We start from the raw sequence: 20,392 nt of genomic DNA on the forward strand, positions 1-20,392 counted from the left end.
GATAATTTATTTTAAGGAGAATCTCGTGCTTCACATTATGGTGTCACATAACAAATATATCACAGCTTCATAAAATATATATCTCAACGTGGAAAATATATCTTAACTAATACACTTGAGGTTGTTAGGATGTTAGGCTTAGCCTTTTGTACTACAACTACTTTGTTGTTATGAGAGTTCTCATGAACTGCTTGAACCCATGCTCCACTAGAGTCATTAGTGGCTTGAGTTGTTGGTTGTGTGTGGGCTTGAGGAACTTGATTGGTCGAGGTTGAGGGTGGTTTTGACTTGACTATCAATGAACAATTATAGAGCTTGTGAGATGGGCTTTAGCATCAAAAGTAAGTGTTAGGTGTATAAATATATTGTACAAGTTGCTTAATTATCTTATGCCCTACCTAAATCAACACAAATTTTGTAAGGCTTTTTGATACATTAGCTCTTAGTTAAGTTCTCTTCTAGTGTTCACAGTTAAAGAACCAAGGAGGGTTAGGGTTCATGGTAGATATAATTGCCAATTCGTTAAAAATGAAGAAGGGGTTGAGTTGCATCAAGAGGCCAAGGGACAAAACATATGTAAGAAACATAGATGAATAATTTATTCCACTAAGAATTTTTATTTATTTATTTTACTATAGTGAATTGATAATTTGTTGGAGTAATCAGGGAAAAACTCAGGATCAAACCTTTAGATACCACTATAACGCGAAGAATATATTTAAGAGCTTGCAAGCCAAATATACCAATAACTTATAACTTAGCAAAAATCAAAACATCCTCTTCTCACTGAAATAAACCCATAATAAAAATACAACAAAAATATTACAACAAACTATAATTTACCAGCCATATCCCAAACAAACTTTTAAAGTCTCTAAAATACCATCCTACTTACACCTTATAATAATACAAACATCATAAATTACTATAATTTAAAAGAGATAACAATACCAAAATTGTAATACCTAGTCCTTAAACAAACCATCAAACTTATAACTAATATCATAAATTAGCATAATTCAAACTTCTAATTTATAAAAATAATATTCACATCATATATTACCATAATTCAAAACAGACTACATAACTTTCAAAGCGCTAGCCCGAGTGCTTTATGTTGGAGTTCGGAGTTCAGTTCCAGTTCCAGAATATGGAAGTTCCGGCCGCTGTTGCCGTTTCGGCTTGAGCCCTAACTCCAGTTCCAGTTGCTGCCGCCGTCGCTGCTGAATATATATTTGTTTATACTAGCTGCTCAAAAGAAATAGATACTGTTTGGCGTGGGTGCTGCTGCCATTGTAGGCGGAATTGTCTCGCCTCCTCGCAATCCAGCCACCCACACATCCATCTAGCCAGCAAATGTCATCCCTAGAATCCGAGCTAGCTGCGGCATCCGAATATCCGTGCTTATTAATTTTTTCTATTTTTTGGGGTTATTCACATATGGGCATAATTTTTTAGACGGTCCTCTTGCTTCAGAATACGGTGTCACGTGGCAAATACTTCCTCAACTTAGCGAGTGGAACGAATGCACACAAAAGCCCAACGATATGGAAAACATGTCACAAAGCCACTGAGAGAATAGGCTCACAAATATTCCCTCCTGTCAAACGTAGCAGCTGTCGAAATCCTCCATTCAAATCCCGCAAACACAGCTTGCTCTTGTTTTTGTCCACGGGGATTCCATAAAGAGTCCCCACTTGTTTTTGTCCACGAGGATTCCATAAAGAGTCCCCCCTTCTTGGCCAATAATTTTAAATCCTTTCCCACTGCCATGTACATTTCATCCCTCTCGTACGCCACTTCCTCCACTGCTATAAATTTCCCGAATTTCCAACTCAATAGGCACTCGCGGAAACCTCCATCTCCTCCTGCAAATTTCTTCTCACATTACAGTTTCTCAAAGCGTCCGGCCTCTCTTAATTCGGTCGGATGCTCTTTGTATAGGCCGGGTCATTTTTCTGCGAAGAAATTCGGCTTTAAACAGGGTTTGAAGTATTCCAGGATGACGAATCAGTGCTTGGAAAGCAGCAACGAGCAGCGGGACGAGTTCGTGAAAATCGCGAATAGGGTTGCAGATGCCGCCGGGCAAGTTATACGGCAGTATTTTCGAAAGAATGTCGATATTCTGGACAAGGAAGATCTGAGTAAGTTATAGTTCCAGCCCTTCTAACTTTTTCCAAGCAAGTTGTTTTAAAGCCTCGTTTCTGAATACCATAGTTACTATGTGTGTACGGATATGCATACGAATACAATACGATACAACAAGATAGGTTGCAATATTGTCAAATACATTACGGCTGAAATACTGTCAAGAAACGGTTAAAATACAGTCAATAACAGAAGGACTATATATTCCATTTATACGGTCGAGACACGGCTGAAATACGTCAAGATAAAGTCCATATGTTTAGTATATACGGCTAGTCTATTTTGCTTTGGCTTTTCAACAGTTTAATCTGCAAAGTTGGAGTGCTTCAGGGGCTATTTTTAGGGTGCTGAATCCATTTAGGCATTCAAAAGTGCATTTTAAACAACAAGAAATCACAATCTTGCTTGAAAATGGTTTTGCCAGATTTTAGCAAAAAAAATTCATTTCATCTATTAGCTAGACTACATCTTTTATTTAGACATAGGTTATACTTAGGTTATATGTAGGTTCAACTAATACCAAAATGGCTCAATGAGACGAAAGTGTAACCAACGATAAGTTATAGAAACAAATGGAATGTTTATGGGATTTCCCCATTTAGAAGCAACAAAGTCTCATCATCGCTACAGGGGAATTATAAAGTGCCTTCGAGAGTATTTGAATGCAAGAGTGGCTCGAGTTGAGAGCAAGTTTTTTCAAATTTGGGTCAGCAATTGAGTTAATGTAGCAGAGAGTTGAGAATTGATTTTGGATTTATGTTAAATTTCCATGAAACTTTGCAACTACTTAAATGAATCACTGAAAACTGAAACTAGTTAACTTTCATCAAGATAGAAAGCCTCTTAACAACTTATAAGTAGCGGAATGAAAACACAAAGATAAAAACAAATTACATAAATATTGACACACTTTTGTATTCTCAAGAAACCCAACAGGGAAAACCTGCTTGCTTGATGTGGCTATTTTATTGATTGTCCTTGGAGCAATTGAATCTATTACAAAGCAATTTGTCTCTCTTGATAAAGCGTCCTGCTTCTCACACAAATCTCAGCTAATAGCCTCCTGCCTCCTGCTTCTCACACAAATCTCAGCTAATAGCCTCTCTTGAGAAAGCGTGCTGCCTCCTTGACTTGCTCTGCAAACTCTGATGTCTTGCTTCAATTTTTCTCCTCCTTCCTTCCGCACTCGAGCCCCTTATTCCTTGCGCTGATCTCTTATTTCCTAGCACTCTCTAGGCCTTATTTCTTACCGCACTTCAACTCCTATTTTTTAGGACCTCAACTCCTCTCTCCTGCGCACAAGCAACTCCTAAATTCTAGCACACTTGTTCCTCCTCTTTCTTAGGAAACAAGTTCTTTGCGCTCTCCACAAACAAGACTCTTCTTGCAAACTCGTGAGTTGCTTTGTCACACAACCTTGTGCACAAAACAATTAATAATCCTTGCACCTTTGTCCTTTTATAGGAAAACTTCGATCCATGCAAGGAGGCCCAAATTAAATATAGAACTCGAGCTCTAATATCAAGTTAATTGAGAGTGTTACTTGTTCTCCTTCAAATCATCACTAGAGTTGTTAACTCGTGCTCTCTCTAATCAACACTGGAGATCTAACTTGCTCTTCCTTCAATCAAAATTGAAGACTAACTCGCTCTAACTGAACTGCTAACTGCCACCTCGTTCTGTAGTCAAAATGGTGAAGGCTCCACTGAATTGAAGCTCCAACTTTACGCATGCTAACTTGATGTTTATTCCAGTAAACTAGAAGTAACTCATCCTAACTGAAGTGAGGACAACTTGAGGTTTTCACTGGGTAAGGCACAAGCTAGAAAACTTTGTTTGCTACAATTTCAACAATTTATTCTTAATTTAAAACTTTTCAATTGAACCTAAAAGTTGAAAAATATAAAAACTACACTCATTTCAATAAAACTTGGAGGTTTGTTGCAAAAAGTCTTTGGAGTTGAGTTGACTTGTTGAATCTAGGGAGTTGGACTTGTTGAGTCAAGGCAAGTTAACTTGATTGGCTTAGTAGAGTTCGCACACACTTATGTTTAACTCGTGAGCCTATGCAAACTAGTGAATCAAACTGGTTCATTAACTCAATTAGTGAGTCAAGCCATGTCACATATTGATGTGACTTGTTTTTGAACTTGAGCCAAGTCAGACCCATGAGTCCATGTAGAATCGATCGAATTTGGCAACTATGGTAGAGTGTATTCAAAGTAGTTGTCCTCGAGGCATTGTTTTACTCCTCGCAGAAATAGTTGACTTGTTGAGTCTACATAATTGGAGTTTTCTTGACTCGTGAGGCTATGCGAAGGCAACAAATTAGATGTGTTCAATGACTCAATTAGTGAGTCAAGCCATGTCACATGTTGATGTGACTTGTTTTGGAACTAGCCAAGTTAGACGCATGAATCCATGTAGAATTGATTAATTTTGGTAACTATGGTAGAGAGGGTTTAAGGGAATTATTCTTGAGGCATCATTGTACTCCTTGTAGGAAGAGAAATGGAGGAAACCCCACTTGCAACCAAGGCCAAAGATCTCCTTGAAGAAGTAAACAAGTTTGTGATGTGGCCCTGATCATAAGCACTAGTCTAGACTCTAGATTTAAAAGGGGGCATTTTTGATATTATATCATCATTGGATTCAACAGTGTGGGATGATCTCATGAAAGTCCATAATACATATGTTGAGATGCTATATGACTGGTCTAATACAATTGAATATCAATGGTGGTCATAGGGCACTTGATTCTCCCACTAGCCAAAATGGGTTTGAAGAATGTTGTAATCAATCTAGTATGTCTTGGATTAGTTTCTAGTGTCTCACACTCAAAAACCACCACCTCTTTGAGAAATAGTCTAGGCGTCTGTAGTCAAAATAACAAAAGAAGAGATATAGAGTTTTCATAGAATCTTTAAAAGATAAATTGGGCACTTGAAAACTAAATGCTTCTTATCTCCATCGTCTAAATATAACACAATCTATAAAGTTCATGCTCTTAAGGGATGCATTCTTTTATGTTGACCAACCATTGTTTTGAAATCATTCATGTTGGGTGAGATTCTAAGACCACGTGATTAGTGTTATTACTAATAGTTTCGATGAGCAACAAGTCCATTTGAGCCCTGGAGGAAGTTTCGTATATAAACAGTTAAATTGGGGTAGCGAGGACGAGAGTGGGTGAGCTAGGTCATTTGAATGAACTGACAATAAATATTCTCCTTCATCACATTATTAATTTCTCTTTTCAATGGAAGAAGGCAAGCGACACCCAAGGAAATATCTATAGGCCATAGACAATCTATGGGAATGCCCACGAACTTGAATAGCATAGAGGCTTCAAAGTACTAGCATGGTCTCTAGTTATACTAAGAGAGGAGTGAAAAGCGAGCTCCTTAGAGAAATGAAGAGCCAAATGATGATACCTCTAATACCTAGAGCCTAGAGGCATAATCACCCAAGGATCATAGTACATGATGGTAAGAGGTAACCTTGAAGATGCTCTCAAGATGTAGAAGGTGAGATCTAAATTCATATTGATGATACACATAGGGATGGTTTGCTCATAGAAAATGAAATGTTGAAACATGACAGTCTATACCTTTTGCACATGGGCCTATTCACTTTGCCAAGATTAGGTCCACAGAGAGTCATGGGTTTAATTAATGATGGTATCAAAGTAGTCTTATCTTAGATGAGATGTTTTGAAAGTGGGATTAGAAGCACTGCCACTCGAGGATGACTAATGAGGCACTCTATTTGTAATATGTAGAGGAGAGATTGTAACGTAGATATTAAACTAAAAGAGGGGTTAGATTGGAAAAAGGGATCCCAGTAGGTGTAATAAATGATGATCTCAACTTGCTATCCTTTGAAAAGGATCTTAATATTGGAAAGAGTCTCCATGCTGGTATTAAAACCATAACCTTTGTTTAATCAAGGTTCATAACTAGTTGCCAAAGATCACAAGGAAGAGTCAAGGAATCTTTATGTTTTCAAAGCCCATTTGGAGATGAGGCTATGAGATCCTCATCATTTACGAAAAGAAGTAATGATAGTGTTAATTTTCTTGAAACGTTGCAACTACTTAGATATGAAACCAAGGGAAACTAAAAACTGAAACCAAGTTTAACTTTCACCAAGATACAAAGTTTCTCAACATTCAACATGTATTAGAAAATATGTTAATTTTAGGTATGTTCTATGCTTAGAACAATTATTTCAATTTTCACAGTTAGCTCAATATCTTTTCTAGATTAGCAATCACATCAGCATTAAAGTAAATTGCAGATAGAACATAAACATAGATTGTAGAAGACAAGCCAAGACAAGAGGACACAAGATGTGGCGCTAGCTAGGGACAAACCCCAATGTGGGGAAACCCTTGATCAATTCTTCTTATATGTTCTTCAATAGTTCAGCAGAGAGAGAGAGAGAGAGAGAGAGAGAGTACATATACAATAGAAGTCAACACTTTGACTTTGTCAGGCCAGGGTAACTCCAGACTTGGCAGAGAAGACTGATTTCATTAGATAACTATTGTTTATATACATAAATGAGACGGATCAGTTCATCTTCTTGATGACTGTTCACGTTCCAGTTTACCCAACCGTTGAGGATTAGGTGTGAACATTCCCCCCCTTAATCTGAAGGGATGTTGGTGAGTCCAAGCATCGTTCTGAATCTTTCAAGCTTTTCTCTTCCAAGCGCTTTGGTGAAGATGTCTGCAATTTGCTCATTTGTGGAACAATGACGGAGATGGATTGTTTTGGCCTCAACATGATGTTGGATCAGATGATATTTAGTATTGATGTGCTTAGTACGATCATGGAACTTTGGGTTCTTGGCCAACTTTATTGCAGAGGTGTTATCAATCATGAGTGGAGTTGATTGTACTTGTTTTACCTGCAAATCTTCAAGAATTTTCCTGAGCCACACAATTTCTTTCGTTGCTTCAGCTGCTGCCACGTATTCTGCTTCTGTTGTGGAATCTGCTGGAATTGATTGTTTGCGTGATCTCCAGGAGACAGCTCCTGATCCAAGACTCATAGCATATCCTGAAGTAGATACCCCAGTTTCTTTGTCTCCATCGAAGTCTGAATCAGAGTATCCAATCAAGCTGAAGTCGTCCACCTGTGTATACTTGATTCCAAGGTCTTGAGTTCCCTTCAAGTACCTTAGAACTCTTTTTGCAGCAGACCAATGTCCCTCACAAGGCTTTTGCATAAACCTGGAGAGGATTCCAACAGCAAATGAAATGTCTGGTCTGGTAGTAGTGAGGTAGATGAGACTTCCTATAAGCTGTCTATACTTTGTTGCATCCTCAAATTCCTTTCCTTCAATAGATGTGAGCTTCAAGTTTTGTTCCATTGGAGTAGAAAGAGGATTGCACTCTGTCATGCCAAATCTGTTTAACAAATCTCCAATGTATTTCTTTTGAGAAAGAAATATGGATTTTGGATGTTGGGTTACTTCAATGCCAAGATAGTAATGAACATAGCCCAAATCAGTCATTTCAAAACTTTTTCCTAATTCTTTCTTTATGGATGCAATATAGCTTTCATTGTTCCCTGTCATTAAAAGATCATCTACATATACCACAAGATATACAACTGTTTTGCCAACTTTCTTGACAAATAAAGTTGCATCATCAAGATCAAAATGATTGAAGTTGAGTTTCAGAAGATGCTCAGTTAGTTTTTCATACCAGGCTCGTGGTGCTTGTTTGAGGCCATACAAGGACTTCACAAGTTTGCATACTTTATGTTCATGTCCTTTCACAACAAATCCTTCAGGCTGGGACATAAAAACATTCTCTTTTAGATCTCCATTCAAGAATGCAGTTTTTACATCCATTTGATGGACTTTCCAACCGTTCTGAGCAGCTAGTGCAAAGAGTGTCCGGATGGTGGCCCATTTTGCTGTGGGGGCAAAAGTTTCCTCATAATCGACCCCTTCCTTCTGTGCAAAACCTTTTGCCACAAGCCTAGCTTTGTGCTTGTCAAGTGAGCCATCAGCTTTGTATTTGTTCTTGTAGACCCACTTGCAGCCAATTGGTTTGGTTCCAAATGGAGGATCAACCAGCTTCCAAGTGCCATTCTTTATGAGGGCATCATACTCCTTCTGCATCGCTTCTTTCCATTCATCATGAGAAGCAGCTTCTTTGAAGGAAGTTGGTTCAAAATCTGTAGACAAGTTCAATTCACAATCATAAGTAACATCCATATCAACAGGTGAATTAGAGTTATCTACATCACCTCCATCTTGTCGGTTTGTATTTCTGGTTCCTGTTTTTCCAATTTCATCAGGATGAACACTTTCAAGTGTCTTTGTCAGCCACTTTGGGGGACCTTTCTGAGATGGTCCAGGCTGCTCTGTTGATTGAGTTGGGACTGAATCAAGATTGAGTCTCCCAATTCTATCAATTACATCACTTAAAGGATCATCCGGTGTTGGAGTTTCATGCAAGGGAGATTGTTCTTCAGAAGAAGATTCCACATGTTGATCTAGTATAGGAATCCCCCCTTCAAGATGTGGAATCTGATTATCAAACTCTTGAAATGATTTCGTTTTTGTGAATCTATCCAAGCGATCAAGTTGCCGCTCAACAACACTGTCAGATTTGGATGATTCAAGAAAAATGACATCTCTAGATACAACAAACTTTTTATTTACTTCATCATAGAGACGGTATGCTTTAGAGGTGTTTGAATACCCCAGGAAGATACACTTACGACTTCTAGCACCAAGTTTGTTTCTATGTACCTTTGATATTAAAGCATAACAGGTGGAACCAAAAATCCTGAGATGTTTTACCGAAGGAACATGTCCATACCACAATTCATAAGGAGTCTTGTTTCTTATAGCACTAGATGGACATCTATTCTTTATATATGCAGCACATAGAACAACATCAGCCCAAAACATTATCTTTACATTTTTGAAGAAAAGCATGGATCGTACCATATTCAAGATTGTTCTATTCATTCTTTCAGCTACACCATTCTGTTGGGGATTATAAGGCACAGTTGTTTGATGTTTGATTCCATGTTGGCGAAGATAGTTTTCAAATTCATTTGATGTATATTCTTTTCCATTATCAGTGCGAATAGACCCAATGTGAGATTGTGCATCATTTTCAATCCACTTATGAAAATTCTTGAATGTTTGAAAAGCATCAGATTTGTTCTTCAATAAATAAACCCAACACATTCTGGTGTAATCATCAATAAATGTCATGATATATTTATTTCCATTTGCAGAAGGAACAGGCATTGGACCACATAAATCTGAATGAATGAGTTCAAGCTTCCTATGTGCTCTTGAATGTGAATCATGAAAAGACTGTTTGCTATGCTTTCCTAGAATGCAAGCATCACATTGCTTATGTTTTCTAGGAATTGTAGGCAAACCAGCAACACCATTTTTCTTTAATAAGCGAAGACTGTCATAGTTTAAATGTCCAAATCTAGCATGCCATAATAAACTTGATGGAAGTGTACCTTCTTCATGATGAGAAATATATGAGAAATGTTGTGCATGAGCAGAGGTTCCTTGCAGTTTAAGAAGTATTTCTTCTTCTATTCCCCTCATGACAAGTGAGTGGTCAGATGCCTTTCTTACCTCAAGCTTTCCATCAAACATATGAATGGAGTGACCTTGCTGGCGGATGTGGACCAAGGACAGCAAGTTTCTCTTGAGCTGTGGGAGATATAGAACATGATCCAGAAGAAAGTCTGGAAGACTAGGCAGTTTAAGCCTGATTGTGCCAAGCCCTGATGGCTTGATTTTTGACTGATCTGCAAAGTATACTGCTCCATCAACATTGTCAGTGAAATCTTCAAAAAAATCTTTCCTATGAGTCATATGACAGGTTGCTCCTGAATCAAGCAACCAATCATTTTTCGAAGAAGCAAGTGAAGCATTAAACAAATCTTCATTTACTCCAATGTTACATTGTGCCTCAATATAGTGAGCGGATTCAGGTGCTTTACCTTTGTCTGTGTCATCAGTTTTACCTTTTTGCTGGTTTCTTCTCTACTCAATTTTGTCCCATGGTAGCTTGCATGTAGAAGCATCATGTGATCCATTTCGTTTGCAGCGAATGCAATGCAGATCTGCCTTTTCTCCTTGAGAATGTCTGCCCCCCCTGCCTCTGAAGTATCTTCCTCTTCCTCTTCGTCCACCTCTTCCTCTTGTAGAATCTTGAGCAGGATGCTTTTCTTTATGAGCAAGGCAAACAGTCTCTTCAGAAGATTCAGGGACTGTCTTCTTTCCAAAGGCTTTCTCTCTTTCAGCAAACTTTTTCACAAGAGAGTCAAAGGTTATATCTTTAAGATTTCCATTTGCTTGTAATGACTCAAGATAATTGGAGTAGGTAGGATAGAGTGCTTTGAGAAAGGCAATAAGAGGGATATCCAGCTCAACCTTAGTGGATTTAATATCATGCATTATAGACTTTACTTCAGATGCAAGAGCAAGAGGATCATTATTTTTCAGTTCAAGAGTGAAGAGTTTAATCATGAGCTGAACAACTTCAAGTGCAGAATGTGAGTCATAGAGTTCTTTCAGCTTTTGTAAAGCTTCAAAGGCAGTGGAATAAGATGAAATATGACGACTTACTTCTTCATTTACAGATGCTGCGATTAATGCATAGGCTTTGCTGTTCTTATTTTCCCAAATGGCGAGTTCTTTGTCTGATGTAGGCTGCACAGGGTCTTTGTCTTCTTCTCCGACACACACTCCTTTCCACAACTCATTGTAGATGAGGGTGTGTTTTACCATCCGGGACCATTCAGGATAGTTCTCCTTGCCAGTGAGAACTATTCCTACCATAGAGATGATTGAATGCATTCTGTAAAAAATACTTCTGCTAAAAAAAAACTTTTGCTGATAAAAAGAACTTCTGCTGATAAAAACTTTCTGCTGATATACAGTGAAATTGTACTCAAAAGGGCAACAGATTTCAAATTCTTTATGCACTAAGTTTTCTTCAAATGTCTCCAAAATTTTATAAAATATCCTCCACAAAATATTCAAACAGCGTCCAAAACTTATTGAAACAGCGTCCAAAACGCATTCAAAACTTATTCAAACAGCTTACAGCGCATTCAAAACTTATTCAAACAGCTGGTCAATATATATATGCTGGTCAATCATCAACAAGGCATATACATGCGGTTTAATACCAAACTTTATGGAAACATATACCACAGATATCGAAGCAACTCGCAAATGATTTCTGCTGGATTGACCTACTGACTGGACCACTGGTTCTTTGAATGCTTCATGTTAATATGGACGCGGAGACTATGACCATAAATGCGAAGGCAAATCATACACAGTCACCCTTGCTATTCAAAACCCACGAATGGAATGTGAACAGCCGATAAGGTTCCTTTTGGTGGCGCTGATAACCAGCTGAGCATTTCTTCTTCAACATATCACGCAAGACAGATTGTGCATCATCAATACATTAGATCGTGCATCATCAACACCTCGAATGTAGGGGTTATTCCATTAAAAGAGACGCGGTGTATGACTAGAGTATATACAATTTCTGAGCAAATAAATTCATAATTCTCCATGTTGCAGCAACGTATAAATTAGCAATCACCTTTTTCTTTGTATTCAACAGCAGTATAGACAAAAAAAGACACAGGACGAGCCATAGACCAGAATGAAGTTCGCCAAGACGAGAGAGCTCATCTGGGTACCTCTGAATGCCAAGTGTAGGTCGCCCTCGAACCCGGACTTGGAATTGCTCGCCTGTCTATGTCGGGCTCGACAGAATGGTTTCCATTCAGTGGTTTCAGATTCCCCAGTAAGGTGCTTTCAATCGCTGCAGAACAATTGTAATTTTTGTGGCCTCGAAACCATGAATGTTTCTACTCACCGAGTGTAGTTGCTTTGGTAGAAAGCGTCTTGCGAATGCAAGGAAGTTTCTCGCGTCGTCTCAGGCTTCCTGACAATTGTGAGATCGACAGGGTGGAGGCAAAGATGGACAAGGGTGTGCTCACCGTTATTATCCCCAAGACGCCTGGTCGAGAGCCCCGTATCAAGACCATTCAACTTTTTGAGTGAAAGGAAGGGAGGGGCGACGGAAAATAATTTCAATACTAGCTGGTAAAAGATTTGATACGCCGTTTCCTTTGAAATCTCCTCAACGGAAGGATTTCAGAGCCGGTGCATCAGGTGTGGACAGAGGCAATCAATGCGCAGAGAATCAATGTCAGGCCAGGCAGAGGCAGAGGCGTTACAAGGAATCTGGGACCTGCGCTCTGATACCATGTCAGGCCAGGGTAACTCCAGACTTGGCAGAGAAGACTGATTTCATTAGATAACTATTGTTTATATACTTAAATGAGACGGATCAGTTCATCTTCTTGATGACTGTTCACGTTCCAGTTTACCCAACCGCTGAGGATTAGGTGTGAACAGACTTATCTAGATAAGAGCATAGATCATCTCTAAGAAGATGATACATGAGATCAGTTGAAGACATGCTGCTTCAATTGATTCTCCAAGGTGACTCCTTCACCTATCATTGTGCTGCATCTCGTCATCATGTTGCACCTCACCGTGCTGCACCCATCATCACAATGCTGGACCTCATGACCATGTTGCACTCATCATATTGCTGCACCTTATGCTGCCACAGCTGTCCCATGTGCCATTGCTGCACCGTGCTACCACAACTGTCCCATGTGCCATAGCTGCACCATGCTACCACAACTGTCCCATGTGCCATAGTTGCACCTTGCTACTGTCCAATGAGTTTGTAGCACCATGCCTTTGCTGTTGTCCCATTGTAGCCTTTGTTGCCATGTCATAGCTGCTGTCCCAATTGTGCCTATGCTGCCATGTCATAGCTGCTGTCCTATTGTGCCTTTGCTGTCCCATTTACTATGCAGCTGTCCCTTGCAGCTCCATGCTTGCCACTGCTGCCTAGTTGTATTGTTGTAGCTGCTGTCCCTAACAGTCATGCTATCCCAATTGTGCCATTATTGCACTATGCCATTGCCATACCTCAATAGCCTTGCCATACCTTGCTGCTGTCCCAATAGCCTTGCCATACCTTCTGCTGCATGCTACTGCTGATCTCTGCCTAGGGTTCTGTGCATGTACCAGTCTGGTTAGGGCACACCAACAAGCTTACACCGATGCCCTAATCTTCTCCAAACAGGCCGCTTACTTCAGCTGAAGGATCCAAGGTATCCAAGGTGATGTTGTAGGACTTGGGCACCTCCACAAAGCTCCCTACAACAATCAACTCAGACTTGAAGCAATCTTCCCACTCCAGCATTGTAAACAAGCCTAACATATAGGGAGAATACCCCTGTTTTGCCTCGCTGTCCTTAGAGATGACTGCGGCCTGGTTAGGAGGGCCTTTCTAGGCCTCTCGGCCATCTAAACTTCACCTCCCAACTGCTGTTGTAGCAGTCCCTCACTGTGGCCCTATAAACAGAGATATACACCCCAAAACCATGCACAAAACAATCATTAAACTCACCTATAGTCTGCGACCTGATTTGCAAGGTAAGACTGCTCCAACGTGTCACAAAACAACCCTCAAGCCATCCTTCTCGCCTCCTGCAATGTGGTTAAGAGCTACGGCCCTTCTTCTCTAAAATCCGCACCCAAAACAGTGAGAATATCTCCACGAACTCGGTTACTTTCTAGACTGCGTAGATACCAACGTATAGGTTAGGGCTGTCCTCCTTGTAGCGTTAGGGCTTCTCACTTGACTGTGTCCGCTTGGTTAGGGCAGACTGCGGCTAGGGCATTCTCCTCCTAGATCTCTCTTCCACTAAGACCCAAAGCGAGGATGTGGGTTTATTTGGTTGCTAGCCGACCTTGACGAATTGACTTATAACACAAATAAATTCATAACTCCATGAATACTTATCAGAATAGGATGATCTTTAGATCAATCCTACACCTCTCGATGAGAGGGATCCAAGAAAAAATATCAGCTGCCATAAATAAGATGACCCACATGGAGGTTGGCCCTAGTTGCCAATTTTAACACTCCCTCTCAACTAGGGAGAACTCCATTTGTTGATCCATCTGCCAGACTGTACTATCTCTTTCAACTATGCCCTGCACTGCTCGGCTCTGCTCTGCTTAGCTTTGAAGAAGAAGAATTGATCGAGAATGTCTCATACCATTCTCTACTGACCTGAAGTCAGTTCCATAAGAAGAGAGTGTGTCATACCACTCTTATTGATTCCAGATCAGTTCCAAAAGAGAGTGAGTTATGTCACTCTTACTGACTTGAAGTCAGTTTCATTGATCCCAGATCAATATCACAAGAGGGTGTCCCAAACCACTCATACTGATCCCAGATCAATGGAGGTCATCCTAGCATAGGGAGTACGGTAGATACAACGATGCGTCCATCGATAGTACTACTATGGTTCCTAACCCCATTTCCCTTCTCATTGGCCAGATGAGAAGTACTTCCCATGAGTCCCAGACTGCATGGGTAGGATGCCTCAACAGGAGAACCACTCATCTTGTCCTAAGTTGCCATGGGGTATCACAGGGGAAGGCTGAACCATTCACCCTGTACATAACGCACCATTAGGGGAGGGTGAGTCACCCTATGGTCGCTTGTTGCTCCAAGAAGTACCCCAAGCCCCCTGGAGCTCCTAGAGCTCAATGCATGCATCATGCAGGACCCTCATAAGAGGGTCCCTCAATGACTCCAAGTTGTTCGGGAAAGTTACAAATTTGACCTTTCCCCGGGGCTATGACAAAATGTCTACGATTTGTACATCAGTTTCAATGCGATGGAGCCTCCCCGCTCATCGATGTACCATATCCCAGATAAGGTAGTATCTGATGTCTATATGCTGGAGCAATCATAGAATATGGGATTCCTCAACAATCGAATCCCCCCTGGTTGACACAGAAGATCATGGTGGTATCAATCATGTGTACAAACAACTCATTGAAGAGCTTCTGCAACAAGGCAGCTTCACACGAGGTCATACTCGTAGCTATGTATTTGGTCTCAACGGTGCTCAAAGCAACCATCTTCTACTTCCTACTCATCTAGGATATCGAGCAGAACCCAAAAAGAATCAACACTCAGAAGTGCTCTTAAGATCCTCCACAATGTCTGCTCTATCAACATTCGAATAATCATGCAGCTTCACATTTTTGGCAGTGTATCTCAATCCATGAGAGATTGTGCCCCAAAGATATCTTAGAAGATTCTTGGCACCAATCCAGTGAGGTTCAACCAAATATGAGCCCAACATGCTAACTGCAAAACATGTATCCGGACGAAAGTTCACCAAGAACATCGAAGCGAATGAGTTTATGAAACTCAAAGGCATTTCCCAAATCTGGTCCAGCATCACTACCACATAACTTTTGAAATTTAAGCTCCATTGAGGTAGTCACGGGCTTGTAGTTCACCATGCCAAATCCGGAATCCAACTCCCTCTTACTTCTGCAATTGAGAGGGTCTGCACCTGTCAGAAAGTGGTTGTCCTCATAAGGTGCTAGTATGAGAGGTCTATCATCCACAACCTTCAAGCATTGGTTTGGATCGGCTTCACTCCTAGTGAATCTTAGCTTCATCAGACAGCTATCAATCCTTTCATACTATGCCCGGGGTGTTTTGCTTCAAGTCATAGAGGGCTTTCTTCCACCTGCATACATGAGATTCTTGATCATGAATCTCAAACCCCTCGGGTTGTTCCAAACTTGTGGACCTGCTACATGAGGGGAATGGTCCCCTTGTAAGATTTTCCTTCTGTACATCTCAGACATGTACCTTTATGCTCTTTTTGAATTCAGGCATCCTTGTCACCATCTGACTCACATCGGGTAGGGTCCCATAAAGTAGACCTCCGATGCTATAGATGAGATGTGACAACTGACATGGTCCCCAATGGACCATCTTGCAACTTGATACAAATTGCCAATCCTGAACGCATGAGTAAAAGCATCATTGAAAATTCTATTTTCAAACACGTACCTTTCCATTGATGAATGCCACCTTGAAACCTTTGACTTCCATTGCTGAAATGGACACCAGGTTCTTCTTGCGATCAAGTACATAAAAGAGATTCTTGTAAATGAATCGAGTTACCCTCATTCAATTGAGGGGTAACATTCCCTACACCCTTTTCGGGATAGGTGGCATTGACTCCAAGTATAATCCCACGATTGTTTCCATCTCTACCAAATTAGAGAGAGCACCCTTCTATCCGATGAAGTGCCTTGAAGCACTACAATCAATAAGCCAGATTCCAAAAGAGTCTGGAGGAGAGGGCCAATATAAGATAATGCTTCTTTATCTTGTTAGAAATAACATTTGATTCTTCATACCTAGAGTTGCTTTCTTTCTTTGAAGAGTGGTCCGTTTCCTTGATGACCTGCATTACCTGTCATTCCTCTAATCATTGAAGATGTCCCTGGAATGATTGTTATCATCATCAAGTGATGTGTCCCTACCATTCAGACACTCCTTCGCATAATGGCCGAACTTATTGCAAGCAAGGCATCTGCCTTTCCTTCCACCCTTAGATCCGGACTTCCCATTGAAGTGATCTTTAGGTAGGCCATTAGATGCTTCCATTGCGCCACTCAGATAATATTCTTTGCTTCGACTTCACCCTTGGTGAATTTGAAGAGGGATGAGGAACCCATTGAGCCTTTTGTCCTTTCCCAACTGTCTTCGGTGATTGCTCTTTCACTCTTGCTTGGGCTTTGTCACCTCAACTCTGATACCATGTTAATTTTAGGTATGTTCTTATGCTTAGAGCAGTTTATTTCAATTTTCACAGTTAGCTCAATATCTTTTCCAGATTAGCAATCACATCAACATTAAACTAAATTGCAAATAGAACATAAACATAGATCGCAGAAGACAAGCCAAGACAAGAGGACACAAGATGTGGCGCTAGCTAGGGACAAGTCCCAATGTGGGGAAACCCTTGATCAATTCTTCCTATATGTTCTTCAATAGTTCAGCACAAAGAGAGAGAGAGAGATAGTACATATACAACATAAGTCAACACTTTGATTGATTCTCCAAGGTGACTCCACCTATCTTTGTGCTGCATCTCGTCATCATGCTGCACCGCACTGTGCTGCACCATGCTGCACCCATCATCACAATGCTGGACCTCATGACCATGTTGCACTCATCATAACATTGCACCTTATGCTGCCACTGCTGTCCCATGTGCCATTGCTGCACCATGCTCCACAACTGTCCCATGTGCCATAGTTGCACCATGCTACCACAACTGTGCCATGTGCCATAGTTGCACCTTGCTACTGTCCAATGAGTTTGCAGCACCATGCCTTTGCTGTTGTCGCATTGTAGCTTTTGCTGCAATGTCATAGCTGCTGTCCCAATTGTGCCTATGCTGCCATGTCATAGTTGCTGTCCTATTGTGCCTTCGCTGTCCCATTTACTATGCAACTGTCCCTTGCAGCTCCATGCTTGCCACTTCTGCCAAGTTGTATTGCTGTAACTGCTGTCCCTAACAGTCATGGTATCCCAATTGTGCCATTATTGCACTATGCGATTGCCATACCTCAATAGCCTTGCCATACCTTCTGCTGCATGCTACTGCTGATCTTTGCCTAGGGTTTTGTGCATGTACTAGTTTGGTTAGGGCACACCAACAAGCTTACACTGGTGCCCTAATCTTCTCCAAATAGGCCACTTACTTCAGCTGAAGGATCCAAGGTATCCAAGGTGATGTTGTAGGACTTGGGCACCTCCACAAAGCTCCCTACAACAATCAACTCAGACCTGAAGCAATCTTCCCACTCCAACACTGTAAACAAGCCTAACATATTGGGAGAATACCCCTGTTTTGCCTCGCTGTCCTTAGAGATGACTGCAGCCTGGTTAGGAGGGCCTTTCTAGGCCTCTTGGCCATCTAAACTTCACCTCCCAACTGCTGCTGTAGCAGTCCCTTACTATGGCCCTATAAGTAGAGATATACACCCCAAAACCATGCACAAAACAATCATCAAACTCACCTATAGTTTGCGGCCTAATTTGCAAGGTAAGATTGCCTGAACGTGTCACAAGACAACCCTCAAGCCATCCTTCTTGCCTCTTGCAATGTGGCTAAGAGTTGCGGCTCTTCTTCTCTAAAATCCACACCCAAAACAGTGAGAATATCTCCACAAACTCGGCTACCTTCTAGACTGCGTAGATACCAACGTATAGGTTAGGGCTGTCCTCCTTGTAGCGTTAGGGCTTCTCACTTGACTGCGTCCTCTTGGTTAGGGCAGACTGCGGCTAGGGCATCCTCCTCCTAGATCTCTCTTCCACTAAGACCCAAAGCGAGTGGAGAGAAATCAAGAGAGAGATGAGTGTGAAATGACTCTCAAGTCATCTCCTTTTATACTAAAATGTTGAGCTCATGTGGGTTTATTTGGTCGCTGGCCGACCTTGACGAATTGACTTATAACACAAATAAATTCATAACTTCATGAATACTTATCGGAATCGGATGATCTTTAGATCAATCCTACACCTCTCGATGAGAGGGATCCAAGAAAAAATATCAGCTGCCATAAATAAGATGACCCACATGGAGTTTGGCCCTAGTTGCCAATTTTAACAAAATACTTGAAATAAAAACACATAAGTTGGATACCCGTGTTTTACCTAGGAAACCCAAATGGGAAAACCTACTTTCGTTGTTGTTGTCTTCTTATTGATTGTTCCATGTGCAAATAGATCTTTTACAATTCAGTGCGCTGCTACTACATCCAACAAATAGCCTCTGAGAAAGCTCTCGACTTTCTTCTCACTAATTTCAACACCACAAATTGTTTTCAGCCTACTCCTTGATCACTACTCTAGGCCTTGAGAAATTGCTCTCGGCCTTGCCTCTTTATCTCGACCCTCACACAATCATTTCTTGCCGAAAGTAGTCTCAGCTTGCTCTTCGAATTCTTGATCTTTGCTCCTCAATCAATGCGCTATGCCATCAACAAAGAATCATTGAATCTTTGTGCCTTCGTCTTTCTCACACTTAATAGACTTTCGATGCATGCAAGAAGCTAAGTTTGAATAACTGTTCACACTAGTGCAACAAGTTGCTTTTTTCCAGTTAACTGGAGCAAGTCCTAGTTACACCTGGACTGGCTCGTGTTGCTCCTTGATTTTCTCTAGTTGTGAATGGAGTTAACTGAGGACTTAACTCGTCCCATCTTCACTTGTCTCTGAAGTCTTAACTCGTCCTAACTGAACTTGCTTGTCCCACTCATTTTGTAGTTTAACTGAAGAAGACCCCAATGCACTGAAGTGCCAACACTGCGCATGTAATCTACTGATAACCATTCCAATGAATTGAAAATCAACTCGTCGCAACTAAAGTCCAACTCATGATCTCACATGCATGCTAAAGAAAGACAGATCTAAGTCTCCACTGGCTAAGGCACAAGCCAAAAGACCTTACTTTGCTACATTTTCAACAAATATCACAAGATGATGAACACAACTATAATCTACTTAGTTCGCCTCCTATAGCAAAATCTTGAAGATCCCAACAATTAGTTGAGAGGTTCACCTGTTCATGAAGCTCCTCTAGGGATCGAGCTAGGAGGACCACATCATTTGCGAATGAAATAATGAGCTCACAAGATGATAAACCCACCATCATCTACTTGGGTGGTCTGCTTTAGGAACTACTCCAACTCATCAATATATAGCTAGTTGTCGAAGATTGTAACAATGGGCCAAAGAATCTATATTTCTTTGAAGCTGTTGTGGAGATTATGCTGGGAGGACCATATCACTTGTAAAAATAAGCAATGAGATCAAAAGATGATGAAAGACATGTTACGAATTGAATTAGCAGTGTTGCTAAGGTCTTGGAAACTTGCTAGATTGGCAGACACAGGGCATTGGCCCACTGTCACCTTGGTCCAAGCCCCCGCTATATTGCCCAATACCCCCTAAATGGCTGAGGGAGGAGTTCCTAATATAACCCCAAGTAAATCCAAAATGAGATCAATGCCTTATATGGAGTCACCTATGGAGTCACCTAGAGTGTAGTTGTTCACTTCAAATAGCTGTCTAGCTGTGAAATTTGTGACTGTAAGAGTAGAATACTAAACAACAAAATTAGTAGCACCAAATCACCAAAAATATTTTGTGTAACTTTAAGGATTTTGGTCTACAGAAAAAGATCTAACCAAATGTGTGATTATTCTATGAGTTAGGTGGTTGGCTAGAGAGTTA

General features: G+C 40.8%; 1 protein-coding gene across 2 annotated transcripts in view; it reads left to right on the forward strand.

Annotated features, from left to right (window-relative positions):
* The first annotated feature begins 1,081 nt into the window (after positions 1-1,081).
* IMPL2 (inositol monophosphatase family protein) overlaps positions 1,082-20,392 on the forward strand; it is a 322,520-nt gene continuing 303,209 nt past the window's right edge. The window contains exon 1 of one of the 2 annotated variants that reach the window (XM_089458438.1): positions 1,082-2,144. In XM_089458438.1, coding sequence (XP_089314564.1) covers positions 1,772-2,144 — 373 coding nt within the window. In that variant the 5' untranslated portion in view covers positions 1,082-1,771. The remainder of the gene's footprint in view (positions 2,145-20,392) is intronic. The other variant, XM_089458439.1, reaches the window with a different exon arrangement.

The sequence above is a fragment of the Pinus tabuliformis genome, chromosome 7 (assembly GCF_031772625.1).
Source record: "Pinus tabuliformis cultivar Carrire ecotype Pingquan chromosome 7, CPIR1, whole genome shotgun sequence".
Taxonomy (NCBI): Eukaryota; Viridiplantae; Streptophyta; class Pinopsida; order Pinales; family Pinaceae; genus Pinus; species Pinus tabuliformis.